The sequence below is a fragment of the Notamacropus eugenii genome, chromosome 2 (genome assembly GCF_028372415.1).
Source record: "Notamacropus eugenii isolate mMacEug1 chromosome 2, mMacEug1.pri_v2, whole genome shotgun sequence".
Lineage (NCBI taxonomy): Eukaryota > Metazoa > Chordata > Mammalia > Diprotodontia > Macropodidae > Notamacropus > Notamacropus eugenii.
In genome coordinates, this window is record NC_092873.1 from 43234050 (window position 1) to 43250060 (window position 16011).

The 16011-nt window shown below is 46.4% G+C and overlaps 1 protein-coding gene across 1 annotated transcript in view; it reads right to left on the minus strand.

Moving 5' to 3' along the window:
• The window catches only part of VKORC1L1 (vitamin K epoxide reductase complex subunit 1 like 1), a 48512-nt gene extending 37929 nt beyond the window's left edge, over positions 1 to 10583 (minus strand). Inside the window, exon 1 of the mRNA XM_072640091.1 lies at positions 10289 to 10583. Coding sequence (XP_072496192.1) covers positions 10289 to 10479 — 191 coding nt within the window. The 5' untranslated portion in view covers positions 10480 to 10583. The remainder of the gene's footprint in view (positions 1 to 10288) is intronic.
• Between the last annotated feature and the right edge of the window lie 5428 nt (positions 10584 to 16011).

The window sequence follows — 16011 nt, forward strand, 5'->3', positions numbered from 1 at the left end:
TATCCTGGACCCTCATCACTTTTCTCTCTATACTCTCTCAGTACAAAGACCCTCACACACCTCGCAACCTTATCACCTCTCCAACTGCTTACTGACATTTCAAAGTGGACATCCCTCCAACATCTCAAACTCAGACGTCCAAAACAGAAGTCATCACCTTTCTCCTCAAACTTGCCCCCCTCTTCTTGAAGAATCAAGCATTTTTCCAGATTTCCAGGTTTGTAATCCTGGCATTATCCTCCGCTCCTCACCCCGTACAGCCAATCAACTGCCAATTTTTTCCACTTCTACCACCACATCAGGCAGCTAGGTGGCACTGTGGATAGAGCAGGAGAAGGAAATGGCAAACCACTCCAGTATCTTGGCCAAGAAAACCCTATAAGGGGTCATCAAGAGTCGGATAATAAAACCACCACATCTCCCACATCCAATCTCTTCTCTCTACTCACTCCTTTAGTTTAGGTTGTCATTTCCTCTTGCCTAGACTACTGAATTGGCCTCCAAATTAATCTGGCTCAAGACTCTCTCCACTCCAATCCATCTTCTACACAGATGACAAAGGAATTTTCCTTGAGCCCAGCTTTGACCATGTGACTCCCTCCTCTCAACTCCACTGGCTTCCTACTGCCTTGAAGATAATATCCCTGTTTGGCTGTTACAGCCCTTTATACTCTGGTCCCAACAGCTCTTTCTGGTCTCCCCATTGTATGGTATAGCTCCCTTGTGGCAGATATGAGCCTCCTTCTCGCATTCCTCCCCCCTTTGCCTCTGCTCTCAGCCCCCATACCTGGCACTGCTTCCACCACTGACACCTCACAGCATCCATCTCTGCCCTCAAGAGGCAACAAGCCACCACCTTCTACAAAATGCCTTTCCTGATGCTCCCAACTGCTCATGCTCTCCCTCCCTTCCTACCTAATTTTCTGTATTTATTCTTCATCTTCATACATATGTGTTAACGTGTGTGTGTTCGTCTTTTGTTGCCGAAGAAGACCATGCCATCAGAGAAATAATGACATGATTTGCAGTTGACTTTGTCTTGAGTGAGGGAGGGCTGTGCAGGTCACCAGCCTCACTTCTCCTCCAGAACCATCTGAATCCAGTGACCAGATATTCATCAGCATGACTGGAGATGACCCAGGATGAGGCAATTGGGGTTAAGTGACTTGCCCAAGGTCACACAGCTAGTGAGTGTCAAGTGTCTGAGGTGAGATTTGAAATCAGGTCCTCCTGACTTCTGCACTGGTGCTCTATCCACTGCACCACCTAGCTGCCCTATGTGTTAATATATACGTATATAAATACCTATACATACACACATATAAAAAGCAGGGTCCCTCATAGGATGGAAGTTCCTTGACAGCAGACATTGATCCAATTGTCTTCCTAACCCAGGTGCTTAGCACAGTGCCCAACACACACAAGGCTTGCTGATGGGGTAAGCAAGTCATTGGTTGCTAGACTGCTCTTTGCAAAATGACTTTGAGGATTTTATGAACTTAAAAGAGCCAAAAGATTTTTTTGACCTTCTGAGCAGTCACCACTGGACAGTATGTATTTATTCAACCAATACCCCTTTTTGCAATGGCATTCAAAGCTAGTTTAAGCCACACAAGAAAGTCAGCTTCACTTTACAACTATACCTTGGTTTTGCCCCAAAATTGCATTATATAACCTTAATAACTCTCTTTATTCCACTTTAGTTTCAAATGTTTGGCCACTTCCAAAGCCAAATATTTCCTGTGTCCAACAACCGGGAACTGAAACTAGTGACTGGGAATGACATACAGATATAAGGAATTACCCTATTTACAAAAATAAATACATAGAAATATGGGAGGATAAGAACAGAGAGCTCCAGGTCAGCAGAAATGAAGAAACCTTTCCCCTTCAACAAACTTCAAGGTCAATGCAGGATAAGGGTCAAAGGTAATGCAGGCAGACTTCATTTCTTTTAATAATCAGTAAAATAGTAGAAGCATATGGCTTCAAACAAGAGAGAGAAGCAATCCTCAAAAAAGAAACAACTGTGATTAGATGCTGCCTAGCATACACCACCTCTACATACCATAAAGTACTTTCAGGGCTCCCTCACCTATATATTAGTGCATACCAAAATGGTTCCCTTGGATGAAAGATGTACTGGAATAATTTTCTGTCTCCTTTTAAGAGAATCTCTCCAAGGGGAAGCTAGGTAGTACAGCAGATACAGCACTGGCCCTGGAGTCAGGAGAAACTGAGTTCATATCCAGCCTCAGACACTTGGCATTATACCTGTGTGACGCTGGGCAAGTCACTTATCCTAATTGTCTTGCAAAAAAAAAAATTTTTTTTCTTCAAGTCTACATACATCACGCTATGAGCTCTTTTCTAGGTTTCATGTTTTTATTTGTGGTCCAAAATTACAATGTCATCCATGTACATCATCCACAACTCTGCCTTAGCAGTTGTCCCTGCTGCCTGAGCTCACCACAAGGGTAAATGACTTGCTCAAGGCCACACAGCAAAGTGTGGGCCAGAAACACAGAAGGAACCTCAAAATTTCTAGTTCAACTCTTATTTTACAAATGTAAAAGCTAAGGCTAAGAGAGGATAAGTGAATTGTCTGTAGTCACATAAGTAATAAGTCGAAAAGCAGGGACTTGAACCAAAGTTAAACTCTGATCTTAGTTTTGAGACCATCAATGTGCTCTCCCACATTGGCACACCATTTTTTTAAAATCCTTCACCCCACAGCACAGAATATTCTTGGCACAAAAACCCATTTAATCCCTCTTTCCCAGGAATCTCTCTGCTAATTTTTTTAAACCTAGGATGCCTCAATACTGAGATGCTAAGGAAATGCCTTTTCAAAATGATATACTATACTGAATGACATCTGGTATTCTCTAATCACATGAAATTAGCATACTTATCAAATAATATTTACAAAGACAGCAGCAAAGTAATCTTTTCTTTCAATTTTTCAAATTGAATTAGAAGCAATTGAAACAATTTTTCAATTACCAAATTAACTAAGAAACTCTAGGCACTTGCAGGAATATGTTCTAGAAAGCAGAAAATCACCAATAAGTATTTATTAAATGCCTACTATATGCTAGGCACTATGCTAAGCCTTGGAGATACCAATGAGAAAATGATAGTCTCCGTCCTCAAGAAGCTTCTCATGTCTAAAGGGGGAAGACAATACACAAAAAGGAAGTTGAAACACCACCCCCCCAACTTGGGCACCAGAGGGTATGTGCAGGCCCATGATGAGAACCCAAGCAGAGGAGGTGGTTGTAAATAAAGTTAGCTGGAAAAGTCTGAGCCGACTATAAAGGACAACGTTGGAAGGGGTCTGAGGGGAGAGGCAAGTGAGGGTGCTAAGGAGGTGTTGATTATCAAAGCTGAATCAATCTTCAAGATTATAAAAGTTCAGGTGATGATCACAATCCTGTATTTTACTAATAATATTCACTCAACAAGTATTTATAAGGTACCTTCTATGTGTCACGAACTGTGCTGGTTACTGGAGATACAAAGACAAAAAGTCCTCATTCTCAAAGAGCTTACATCTTTTTTAGGGTGGGGAGGAATCAACAAGAATACTGATAAGTAGATACAATATATATACATACACACATATATGTGTATGTTTGTGTGCATATATGTTTGCTGATTTCCTTCCTTCAGGAAGAGGACCAATGATATCAGGAAGGAGATGTGAATTAGATTCAGTGAAAAAGGTTGTTCAAAGTCACCAGCCTCACTCTCCCCTCTGGAAGCATCTGGGCCCAGTGGCAACAATGACCAATTGAGGCTTGGGCTGGGACCAACCTGTTGTTGGGTCAAACAATGAACACCAGAGTGATTTGCATTGAAGGAATTTTATTTTTAAAAAATAAAATAAACAAGTGCCTTCTGGTAAAGCAGTGGCCAACTGATATTAGTATAAGGGTAGTGTAACAGATGGCACTGGAGATGAGAAGCAAGGAATTGTACAAGGTGGAAGAGATGAAAGAATGAATGTCAGGCATGGGGACCAGACCAGGGAAATGCTCTTCAAGAGTACTTGTTTTACTTGAACAGATAAACACACAGATAAGTATTAATGCAAGGCAATTAAGTGATGGATCAAAGGAGAGATCCAGAGAAGTTCCCAAAAGCAGAGGAGAGACTACTTTCCTCTAGGAAGGCTTTCTGGAAGGAAGCAGTGGCACCTGAGCAGAGGATCCTGAAGGGTAAAGTGGGGGAGGCCATGCTGTCCATTCCAGACGGAGACAAGACTTGTGACCAGGCATACAATGGGGTACAACAGCCTGCTGAGTTCCAGGAACAGCTGGATGTCCAGTTTAATAGCAGAAGTGGCATAGAGAGCACAGAACTTCACGGACTGTAGGACTGAGGAGCAGGAAAGGAAAGTAGAAGTCATCGATCCAATCCTCTTTTTAAGGTTTATTGGTGCCTTTTGTTTAAAAAGAAAAAAAGTCATTTCCAGATAAAGTTTCTTCTCAAAAAGACTCTCCTTTTAACAAAGGAAAACAATCTGAGTGCAGCCAACGGTCACCACAACCACGTTTTGTCAGAATACACTGCCATCCCACTCTTCTTTACGTAGTGAGGGGCAAGGACCTGTCTCATCCTTTGTCCCAGCAGCACTGCTCTCACCATGGGGCCTGTCTCTCCTGGTTCTGCTCTAGTCACTACATCGATTCAGAGTCAGCCCATATTTCTCTAAATTCTCATTTCCTGAGGTACCATGATATTTCAAACCATTTCAAGTATCTGTGTATTCAATCATTATTTATCCTCTCCCTTCCCCCCTAAACTGATGGGCACTTCCTTTTTCTTCCCCAGTTTTTTGCTACCAAGTTGTGTTATAAAAAATTTTGGTATCTTTAAGACTTTTCTGTCTCTGAGCGCCTTAGAATATATACCCAATGGAGAGAAGGATGATAAGCCATGACTTTTTCCTGTAATTCCAAACTGTTTTCCAGAATGGTTGATCCAACTCACAGTTCTACCAACAGTGTATTTGTGTGCCTGTACTCCTACAGCCCTCCAGCATTATTTCCACCTTTTATCATCTGGGCCAACTGGATGGGTACTGGTGAAGCTTCAGTATTTTAATTGACAAAAATGAGGATGCAAACAACCTGCATTTTAAAGATGAGGAAATGGGTCCAGATAAAGGCAAACAACACATCCAAATGCAATGCTCTTTACACTCTCCATGGCCTATTTATATTCCTGGGTTCTCTTGAGGTGTCCAAACACAGCTGCAGTGGGCCACCAGGTATAGGCAGAACAGATTAAAAAGTTACTAGGAAATATTTAACAAAATAATAAATCATAGGTAACATTACAATTTCAAACTAAGTCAATATGCAGCAGAAAGCTCCTTGTGTATAGATTACTGTTCCCCATTTCACTTGAGTCCTTGAGTCTTAAATAAAAGTATGAGAAATGGACAGGTCCTTCAATCCTGAGCCTCTTTAGAAGGCAAGAAATTCATGCCCTACCCCTTCCGGGAAAGAAGTGCTCACAAGGTCACCAGTGAGGTCCTGGCCTAGGTCTTTCAAGATCCAAAGATCTTCCAGGGCTTTCAAACCCAATCCACTACATATCTACAGAAGTTTACTGGACCCTGCATGGCTCGTGGGCATTAAGGCTTACTGAAAGAACAGCTTTTGTCCTGCTACAAAGGAATGAGTAATGACTTCTCCTTTAGATCCCATGATTAAAGGTATCAATACTGGAATGTCATGATAAGTAGGGATCACCACTCATCACACCACTCCTGTGGGTCAAGTACTCAATAAGTGACTCCAAGAATCCATGAAGGACAAGGATGTTCTGTACCATTCAAAATCTCCATATTTTACTATATCAAGCATCACATAGTCCAGATCAATGACACAATAGCCTACCCTACTACATGGCTCTCTATCTATAAAAAGAAATTCCTCTAGCAGTGATTCTTTGACCCCATATGGGGTCATGAGCCATAGTTTAAGAAGCGCAGAAGGGGTTGAAAATAGAAAAAGTTTAAGAAGCCCTGCTCTGAAGATTCAGGGTGGCAATTACTTAATTCTAGATAATATAGCATTGGCTTACTTTCAACTAGCAGTTCTTAGAATCTTGGGTTGAAGAATCAGGAGACCTGGATTCAGGTTCTAGGAGCGCTACCAACTTGTAGTAACTGGAAAATCTGTGGGCCTCCATCTTCCCATCCGTAAAAAGGAGGAATGCCATTTGTCCTACCTGTCTCACAGAGGACTACATAAAGGTAAAACAGAATACTTCCTGTAGATGTGCTGAACAAATGGAAAGGGTTTTTATTATTATTATTAAAATAAACAAAACTGACTAACTCCAAGTTCCAGATAAGGCAAGAAAAGAGACAGGCATCAAATATCTGTATTTGCAAAGATTATGATTATTACTTAGAATAAAATTTGAAAGCAACAGTATTACTATAATATTCTTTATGGAGAAATAATCAACTCTAGAGTGTGACTTCTACTTTCATTGGTGAGGCTATTTTAGGCTGATATTTTTGAATAGCATTTGAATAGAAAGGAAAAGATTCCTAAAAGGCAAATTCTGAAATGCAACGAACCCAAGAAACAAAACATTTGTTCACAGCATTTCTTCATTATATCCATGAGTCAGAGTGACACATTAGGCCTTGGAAACTGAAGAGTATTAAGAAAATAGTGCTGCTATGATTCCGTACAGTGGAATGAACACTGGTTTTAGGGTCAGAGGATGGATCTTCCAATCCCCCCTTTCCTATTTCCCTCCTTTGGCAAATCACCTGATCTTTTCAAACCCCAGTTTCCTCATCTGTACAATGGGAAGATGAAGTCAACTAGTTTCTGTGTTCCTTCCACCTCTAGGTCTCTATCTATGACCTCAGTTTCCTTCTCATTTAAATCTCCTAACACTAAACTTGTGGAAGTCCTCTGGTTTCCTCTAGTTTCTATATCAAGAAACAAGGGTTACAGAGTAGTGACACACAGAAGTATATTTTACATCTCCATATACATATCCATAGGAGCAGCTCGGTGGTGCAGTGGATAGAGCACCAGTGCAGAAGTCAGGAGGACCTGAGTTCAAATCTCACCTCAGACACTTGACACTCAGTAGCTGTGTGACCTTGGGCAAGTCACTTAACCCCAACTGCCTCATCCTGGGTCATCTTCAGTCATCCTAATGAATATCTGGTCACTGGATTCAGATGGCTCTGGAGAAGAAGTGAGGCTGGTGACCTGCACAGCCCTCCCTCACTCAAAACAAAGTCAAGTGCAAGTCATGTCATCATTTCTCCGATGGCATGATCTTCTTCGGCAATGAGGGACAAACACACATATGTATATGCATACATATGTAGATTTTCAATTTGCTTTTGTCACAGGTAAACACAGTCACAGGATCACAGATTAGAGCTGGAAGGACCCCCAGGCCAGCTCCCTCAATGTACAGAACTGAAGCAGCCACCCCCAGGGTCATGCTGCTAATATCTGAGGTAGGATTAGAAATTCAGGGCTTCCTGACTTTCGGTCAGAGACTCAAACTGGGCTCCTTGGATATATTTCAGGGGGTCTGTGAACTCAGACGGGGGGAAATTTCATTTTAATTCTGACCTAATCCTGAATTTTTTTTGTAGCATACTTTCCAATTATTTATAAACTTTATCCTGAGAAAGGGTCCATCAACCAGACTGCCACAATATGCTACCTTGCTATGTAAATAAAAGGAAATCCTTGCTCCGAGCTGGAATTCCCTGACATGGGCTTTTTAAAAAATCTGGCTCTGTGACTTTGCTGGTGTCAGGACACTGGCCTTCACTGCAGAGCAGCAAGGTACTAAGTCAGTGTCAGCTGTCATCTGGCCTTCCAAGCAGCCTCCTCCATCCACTCCACCACGCTGCTTCTCAGTCCCATCAAAGCAGACACAGAGATCAGTCATGAACCCAGCTTCCTTCCAGGCCCTGCTCAACCCTGGAAGACCACAGCAGGCCTTCCTGATGCTCCAAGCTCTTACTGCCTCTCCCTACCTGCCACTCTCCCAAATTACTCTGTACTTCATTTGTTTGAGTTGCTCTCTCCTTTACAATAAAACAGAAGTTCCTTGAGGTCAAGTACTGTTTCATTTTTGTCTTTTGATTTCCAGGAACTAGTAGGCACCTAACTGGAAAAGACTCCACTGGGAAAATCCATTTTAGTCCTGTTTGGTTAGCTCTGGTCCTGACTACCACCAAGTCAAAGGGAGGCACTGGCATTAAATAAACTATCATTACTGTTGCTATGCATCTCCTTAGGCCTCAGTCTCTTCATGTGAGGGGGTTGGGCTAGATGATTTGAAGTCTTTTCTAAACATGATCCTCAAGGAATTGGGCACCAAGCCCAAAAGGAACTTAATAGATCACACTTTCCCTTTCCTATTACTTTGGGCAATATACGGAGAAGATGACTAATCCAATACAAAATTTGCAATCCAGACAAACTTTTTATGGGTCTAACCATTCTGAAAACTATTTCCAAGACCGTCTTGAGGCACTGCAAAGTTGTCCTAGCTGTCTCAGTTGTATTCTCTCAAAAGACAGACCACTTGGTCCTGTTTCGATATAAAGTCATGTAGGTATCACCTATGAAGTAATCACATTTTTGTCTCATGTCACACCTCTAAAAGTGCTTTAAATGGCCTTTAACTATATTCTTATAGAGTGCCACTGAGGCAGCAATTGAACAGCCCATGAACAATTTAAATTCAACGTGTCCCTTGTCATCTAAAGAAACACTTAAATAACTGAAGATTGATCCTCTGCCCTCTAAAAAGGTGTCTGTAGCATCAGCATCAACGTGCAGAAAGAAAATCTGGCTTTTCTAGTCTACCTATTTTGCTGTTTTTAAAAAAAATCTCAGAAGTCTTTCTAAACCCTACATCAGTCTTATCTGACAGCGTACCTAGAGACTGAGAAACTGAGATGGGGAGGTTAAGCAACTCTAAGTCACATGAGCATTTAATGGTGGAGATGGGAAAAGAACTCAGTCAGAATCCTCATTAAATCTTACCCTTCCCTCTCCCTTGTTCTCCAATTCTATTACCCCAGTAAGAGCTCAAGCTCTGCCATATCAGTGACATTTTTAATACTTCTGCTGGATGATAATACCTGGATCAAGTCACAAAAAACACAACCAGAAGTGAGAAAAAGATGCGTTTTTAAGGCTAGTTCTACCACAGCAAGATGAAAGCTCTGAGCCACATTGACTCCACTCACTTCTGGAAGATAAAGAAAACTAGGTTCAAGCTTCTACATTTTCCAAACTACTTCAAAAAATACATTAAAATGGAGGTGTATCCAGTGGCTGGGGAGCAAGCTTACTGAAATTACTTATGGCCATCTACCCTGATCTCCACGGCAAGTGAAATCACATTCCCGGGCCTCTCCCGAGCTAGGTTGGCCCCTTTTCTCCGCCCACCCCTAAAAGCCTCCTGGTCCCCACACATCTGTGGCACAACCCCACTGTGCTGCCAAGTTTCAGATCTGGACCCCACTCCGTTTCACAGCAGGGGGCCAGAGGCCGGAGGCTGCCCCCAGCTCCCGCCACCACACCACGTTTTCCTGGAATGACACGACTTGTTTCCTGCGATCCCAAGAAAGGGCACGGCACGCGGGGGCTTCTCGCCCTGCCACTCTGGGACGCGCACACGCGAGCCGGCCTCCGGGGCGGCCACTCCCCGCGCGGTCCAGCCCGAGGAGCGGAGCCGGCCCGGCCCGGCGGCGCCCGAGCAGACAATGGGTCCGCGGCCGGTGGGCAGCACGACCCATCGGGAGACGCCGCTGAGGGAAGGTGGACAGATGGAGGCGAAGGGGACCGGCCCCCGCGCCACAGCCTCTCCCAAGTTTGCGTCTCGCGAGCAAATCAAGGGAACTTGTTCACGGGCGAAAGCCCCACTCGAGGGGAGAAGCCGCGCGGCAGGGGCACCCTCCCCAGGGTCCCGCACAGGTGCCGCCCTCGGGGCTCCGCAGAGAGAAGGGGCCGCCCCCCGCCCGGGCGTCCGTGGCGGGGCAAGGTCACGCTCGCGGGGGGGGGGGATCGAGTGCGGCCTCGCCCACGCCCCCCCCAGGATCCCCGCGCCGGGGTGGCCGTGGGAGACCCCGACTCCCCTTCCCTCCGCGGCCGGGCCGGAGGCCGTCCACCTGTCCGCCCCGGCCCCGCCCGGGCCGCCGGCCGCCCCCTCCCCCGCCGGGCCTCCGCGGCCGCCCCGCGCTCCCCCGCCGGCCCGGGCCGCCTACCTGGAGGAGAGGGCGGCGGAGCAGCGCACCCAGGGCCCCAGGTCGCACAGGGCCCGCGCCGCGGGGTCCCGCTGCTTCTCGCGCTCCACGTGGTAGGCGTACAGCGAGAGCAGGATGCCGGCGGCGCACACGGCGCACCGGGCCGCCCGCTCCCAGCGCGGCACCGACACCCGCAGCACGGGCGCCGCCATCTTCCGCGCCCGATCCTCCTCGGCCGCCGCCGCCGCCTCAGCCGCCGCTCCCCTCCGTCTCAGCCACCGCCGCCGCCGCCGCCCGCCGGGGCCCGACCCAGCCTCAGGCTGACCCCAGCGCCGGCCCCCGCCCAGCCCCAGCCCCAACCCCAGCCGCCGCCGCCGCCGCCGCCGCCTCCTCTACCGCCTCCGCCGCGGCCGCCGTTGCCGCCGCCGCTGCCGCCGCCGCACGCCGCCGCGCCCCATTGGTTCAGCCGCCGCCGCCGGGCCCCGCCCCCTGACGGCGCGCGGACGGGCCGTGCCGGCGGGGGGAGGGGAGAAGCGGGGAGACTGGGCGGGGGAAGGGAGGACGGTGCGCGCGCCCCGGCCCCGCCCCCGCCCCCGGCCGCCTCGGGAAGGAGAGGGAGGCGGAGCGCCCCTGGGAGGGGCTGGGCCTCGGGGGCGCGAGCGCGCAGAAGGGGCGGGGCCTGCCGGGAGGGAGGGGGTGGGGAGGAGGGCCGGCGCCGCGCCCCAGGGATGCTGGCCTCTCCGGGTGCTATGGACTAGGCAACGGTTCGCGGGCGCTCGTGGGCTCGCCGCCCGACCACGAGGATCCACGTCCTTTCCCAGAAATGAGGGGGAATCCCCCGGGGCCGCAGGCGCTCCCTCCCGGCCCCACCCTCCCGAGCATCCCCGCCCCCCGGGGCTAAAAGCAGCGGGTCCGCCCTGGGGGAGTCTCGGTCCCTTGGGCACCTTCGCCCCCTCAGGCCTGGAGGGCCAGCCTCGATGCCCTCCGACACTCGCGAGCTTCCTCACCTCCCACGCTCCCCGGGCTCCAGTGACCCCGCTCTGGAGTCTGGTCCCCCCTCCGAGCCTTTGCACTGACCGCCTCCCAACGACTGGAAAGCACTCCCCTCCCTGACTTCCCCTCAAGTCTGCACTCGAGAAGCCTCTGCCCATCCCCCCTGGGCCGCGGCCTCTCCTCGGAGACCAGCTCCCCGGCCTGGCCTGGCCTCGATCGGGGCTGGGGCTGTTGGTATTAGGGCTCCCCTTCCACGGCCCACGAGCAGGTGTCGGTGCCCGCCTGGTGTGTGCCAGGCCCCGGGGCCCAGCGCCAAGGAAGGCGAGCCCGCGAGCCCCCCCTTGGAAGAAGCAGCCTGAAAACCTGGGTTCTACGAAAGGCGTTGGGAGGGCAGCCCCGGAGCGTGCCCAGCAGGCTGGCAGAGCCAGCTCGGTGCCCGCGTGGAGGGCTTGTGGAGGGCAGAGCTGCCCCAGTTCTATATGTATGTGCCAGAGGAAGCTTTCTGAGGCTCCCTTCCCTGCCACCGTCTAGAGAGTACCTTTAGGGCGCCTGAATGAATGTGGGAGCCCATCAGGAATAGAGAGAGAGAGCCAAGGGGGCAGGAGTCAGGGCAGCTTTTCCTAACAGGGGATGTTGGCTCTCTACTGAACATAGTAGGTGCCTAATAAATGCCTATTCCTTCTGCCTCAGAAGCAGGGCACTTGGCAAATCTAAGTTGATAATGAAGCCACAACCTCTGGTTCCACGGGCTAGGCCTCCAGGGAAAGCTGCCTGCCAAGCAGTTTGTACCAGGAATGCCTGCAAGGGTCCACTTAGGGGTGTGTCGGTCAGCTGGAGGCCTGTCAGCTGCTGGTAAACATGCCTGTGTGCTGCAGGGACTGTGGAAAAATCTTGCCACCACCCTGGAAGATAAGAAGGAACTCAGGACCGACTCATGGTACATCTAACCATCATCTCCACATCCTAAGGAGAATACTTCCTGTTTTTGTTATATCCTTATAAAGAAGCAACAGCGTTGTTTTCTTCAATGGCAGCTGGGTGAGAGGAAGGGTGGTGAACTCATCAGTCATGATTCAGTGGTGCTTCTCTCGCTCTATACAAAGATAACATCACCGGACCATCCTAAGGAGGACATGGGCAGGGAGGCTAGCTCTCCTCATTCCATTTGGTTGGTTGGTTGGCCACCTGAGTGCCATGAATGTGGCATTCCTTCTCCTGCCCTCCCCACCAGCATAACCAAGTTGTGAAAGATCCAGTGAGGTTCCTACCTGGGGTGAATCGGAAATAAAAGAGACACAGGTCCTCTTTTCCTCATGTCAGGGTCCTAGCCTTATCCCCTAAGTTGTCTAGAAAGATTAACAATGTGCTCATTATTATTATTGTATCACGGGCAACATTAATTATCATATTTTCTCATTATAGTCTCTCTCCTGATTGACCGAAGTATTATTAAGGGTTCACTTCATCATCACCCCTGGTTACCCTGTCTGCTACTGCACCTATTTCAAAGACTGGTATAGCTGTTCTGCTTGGGGTCTTACAGTGACTGGTCATTAGTCAACTGGCAAGTAAACCCGGAAATTGCCATCCCAAGGCTGAGGAGACTCCTTTGAGCCTCAGAAGTCTCACTCACTCACTTCTATATCAGATGCTGCAGAAACCAGTCTTTAAAAAAAAAATGAACGCATAAAACACATCCCTGAATATCTCCAAAGGACTGCAGATTCCTCAGAGCCTTGCTGATTTCAGAGAATGAAGTGCCTGACTTGAGTTTCTTCACCATTTGTATCTCACATTGTATATTTATGGGACCTTGAGACTGTCTTGAGAGCCTCTTAAGAATTGGAGTTAGCTGTTTCCACAGTTTGTCCCAGCCCTTGGTTAAGCACCTAGATTCTTGACTCCATACCAATGCAGAAAAAATGTTTCCATACTTCAGAAACCCTTCTTATTCTGGGAAAGAGTTTATGTTCTGGTAGTAGAACAAAGAGGGTATTAATGATTTACTTTATGGGCTTATGTGGGAAATAAGCACAATGTTGATATAATGGGCTGATTTTTTTAAAAAATGGTAAATGTCTATATCCCAAGTTTTTTAAGATAATAAGATCGTTGTTCACTCTCAGAGAGGACTATGACTTCAGGAAGGTGATGCCATACCTTGCAAATGAATTGGTCACCAATCTCACTCTCTTCTCCAGAGCCATCTATGTCCAGTGGCAAGATATAGATCAGGACAACTGGAGAAGGCCCCCAAGACTTTTATTCTAGAAAGATAAGAGGACATTGAAACCAACCAAGATATAGTTGGTATGTTTAAAGTGGAGCACAAGTCAAATATAATTCTTCCAAAACACTGGATTGATTCCTACCACGGATGTGTGTTATAAACATTTGTCTGCCAGCAGAATGTCTATGAATTTTTCATCATTTTGCTTGTCTAAAAGCATCCTAATTAACTCCCCTAAAAAATTCTATTTAACTCTTCAGTGATTCACAGAAGGCCTAAGAGTAAATTGGTTAAAACTTATTAAGAAATGCTTCACCTGCTTTTATATCCAGTTTTGTCATTTTTCCATGGACAATTAACGTTACTACCCTTGAAATGTTTCTTTTTTTCAGATAGATGTGTCTCCTATACTGGCAACACAACCTGTTCCAGTCAGTCTCTGATGCAGAAATCTCAAAAGCATGCTTAATGAGGACAAGGTTTCAGGAGTCATAGCCCTAGTCCTTAAATATCCCAGAAGGCTGTGAATCCTTCTCCCTTTGATGGAACTAGAAAACGTCACCTTCTGTGCCCATTTAGTGTTGATCAGCATGAGGTCAGAAGAGCTGAAAGTCAAAATAAAACCAGACATTATTGGTAGGGGTTCTGTCCCCAATACACTACTAGGTTCACAGATCAAGGAATTATGCAGCAACGTACCCCCAAATCATGCTGAAGGTCAGATTTTTAGGAAAATGTTACATTGTGGATCCCTTATTGCTTGAAATGTCTGGGAATTAAAGTAGCCCAGTTACCATTTCCCCTTAGACCTATTCCAGAACATAATTAAACCACTCAAGGACTCAGGGGATGAACAATTCCATGGGGCTTCTATAAAATTCTATTTGTGAATCTCATGGGTGCCACATGAGATTTGCTCAACTCTTTCTCACACATGGGCATGGCACCCAGTCCTATCAAGGAGTTCACATTTTAGCAAACTACCACTCTACAGGAATGTGTCCTTTCTTTTATCTCAAATCAAGATCTAGGGATAAGTATCCTTATTGGTCATACAAGAAATGGGAATTCAATTTCCCAGTGGTAACACTTTTTTTAATATATTCATTTTATTTCTTTTTAATGCTCTACAATCACTACCATAAAACTTAGATTTCTTCCCCCTACCTACCCCCACCTCCCTCTCCCTCCCCAAGACAGCAAACAATTCTATATAGGATCTACACATACGTTCCTATTGAATACATTTTCATTGTAGTCATGCTGTGTAGAAGAACTAAATAAATGGGAGAAATCATATAGCAAATCAAAACATAATACACACACACACACACACACACACACACACACACAATGATCTGCTACATTCTGCGATTGAATTCCATACATCTTTCTTTGAATGTGGAAGGCATTTTGCCTTAGAAGACCACTCAATGGTAACACTTTTAAAATTACAGAGGCAGTGTGCTCTGGTGGAAAAAAAAATGAATTAGGTGTACAAAGACCTGGATGCTAGCTCCAGTTCTGCCATTAGCTAGCAGCGTGACATTGGGCAAGTCACCACAACTCTCTGAACCTCCTCTTTCTTTATTAAATAAATTGGTGGCTGGACATGGTAGAAAGGTATATAATCCCACCTATTTGGGAAACTGAAGCTGGTGGATTCCTTGAACTCTGGAATTCTAAACTGTAGTGGGCTCTGCTGACTGGTAGTCACCATTAAGTTTGACATCCATAAGGCGAGCTGCTGGGAGCAAGGCAGAAGGTAATTAGAAGCACACCTCAGGAGGGTCAAACTGGCCCAGGTTGGAAATGGAAGCCGGAGCTACTGTACTGATTAGTACTGGACCCATGAGTAGCTCCCATACTTCTAGTGAGGACAAAATGGGGACACGAGTTGATAGATTAGAGAGAGAGACAGAGACAGAGACAGAGACAGAGACAGAGACAGAGACACAAAGAATAAAATGAAATTCAATGACCGAGGATTCCAGAGGACCAAGTAAGAAAAATTCTACCCGCCACCTAACAGAAAAGTGTTGAACTCAGAGTGCAGAATGAGTCCACACTGGACATAATGAATATGGGAACTTAGTGTGCTTGGCCAGGCTTATTTTTGGATGTTGGGGGTGAAGGTAGGGAAAATCAGTTTTGGTGAATTAAAAGAAATTGTAAAGTTTAAAATCAAATTTCAAAATAAAGTGAAAGATGATGGTGAAGGTTGCTCACAACTCTGTGATTCTTCCGTTGCGCTAGTCTTTAAAAAAAGAAGAGAAAAAATCTCCAGGATCATCTTTAATAATCCCACATAGGCAAGACAATGAATTTGGAAGTCATCACAGAGATGCATCTCTTGCCTTCCACTCTTCTGGGCAAAATTATAGAACTGAAAAATTTCAGGGTTTTTTAAAAAAAATTATTCATTTTAAACTTAAATAAAAAATGAAAAAAGAATATTTTCACGTACAGAACAGAACATATAGGATTCAATATACAACCATAAATTTCCATTTCAGACTGT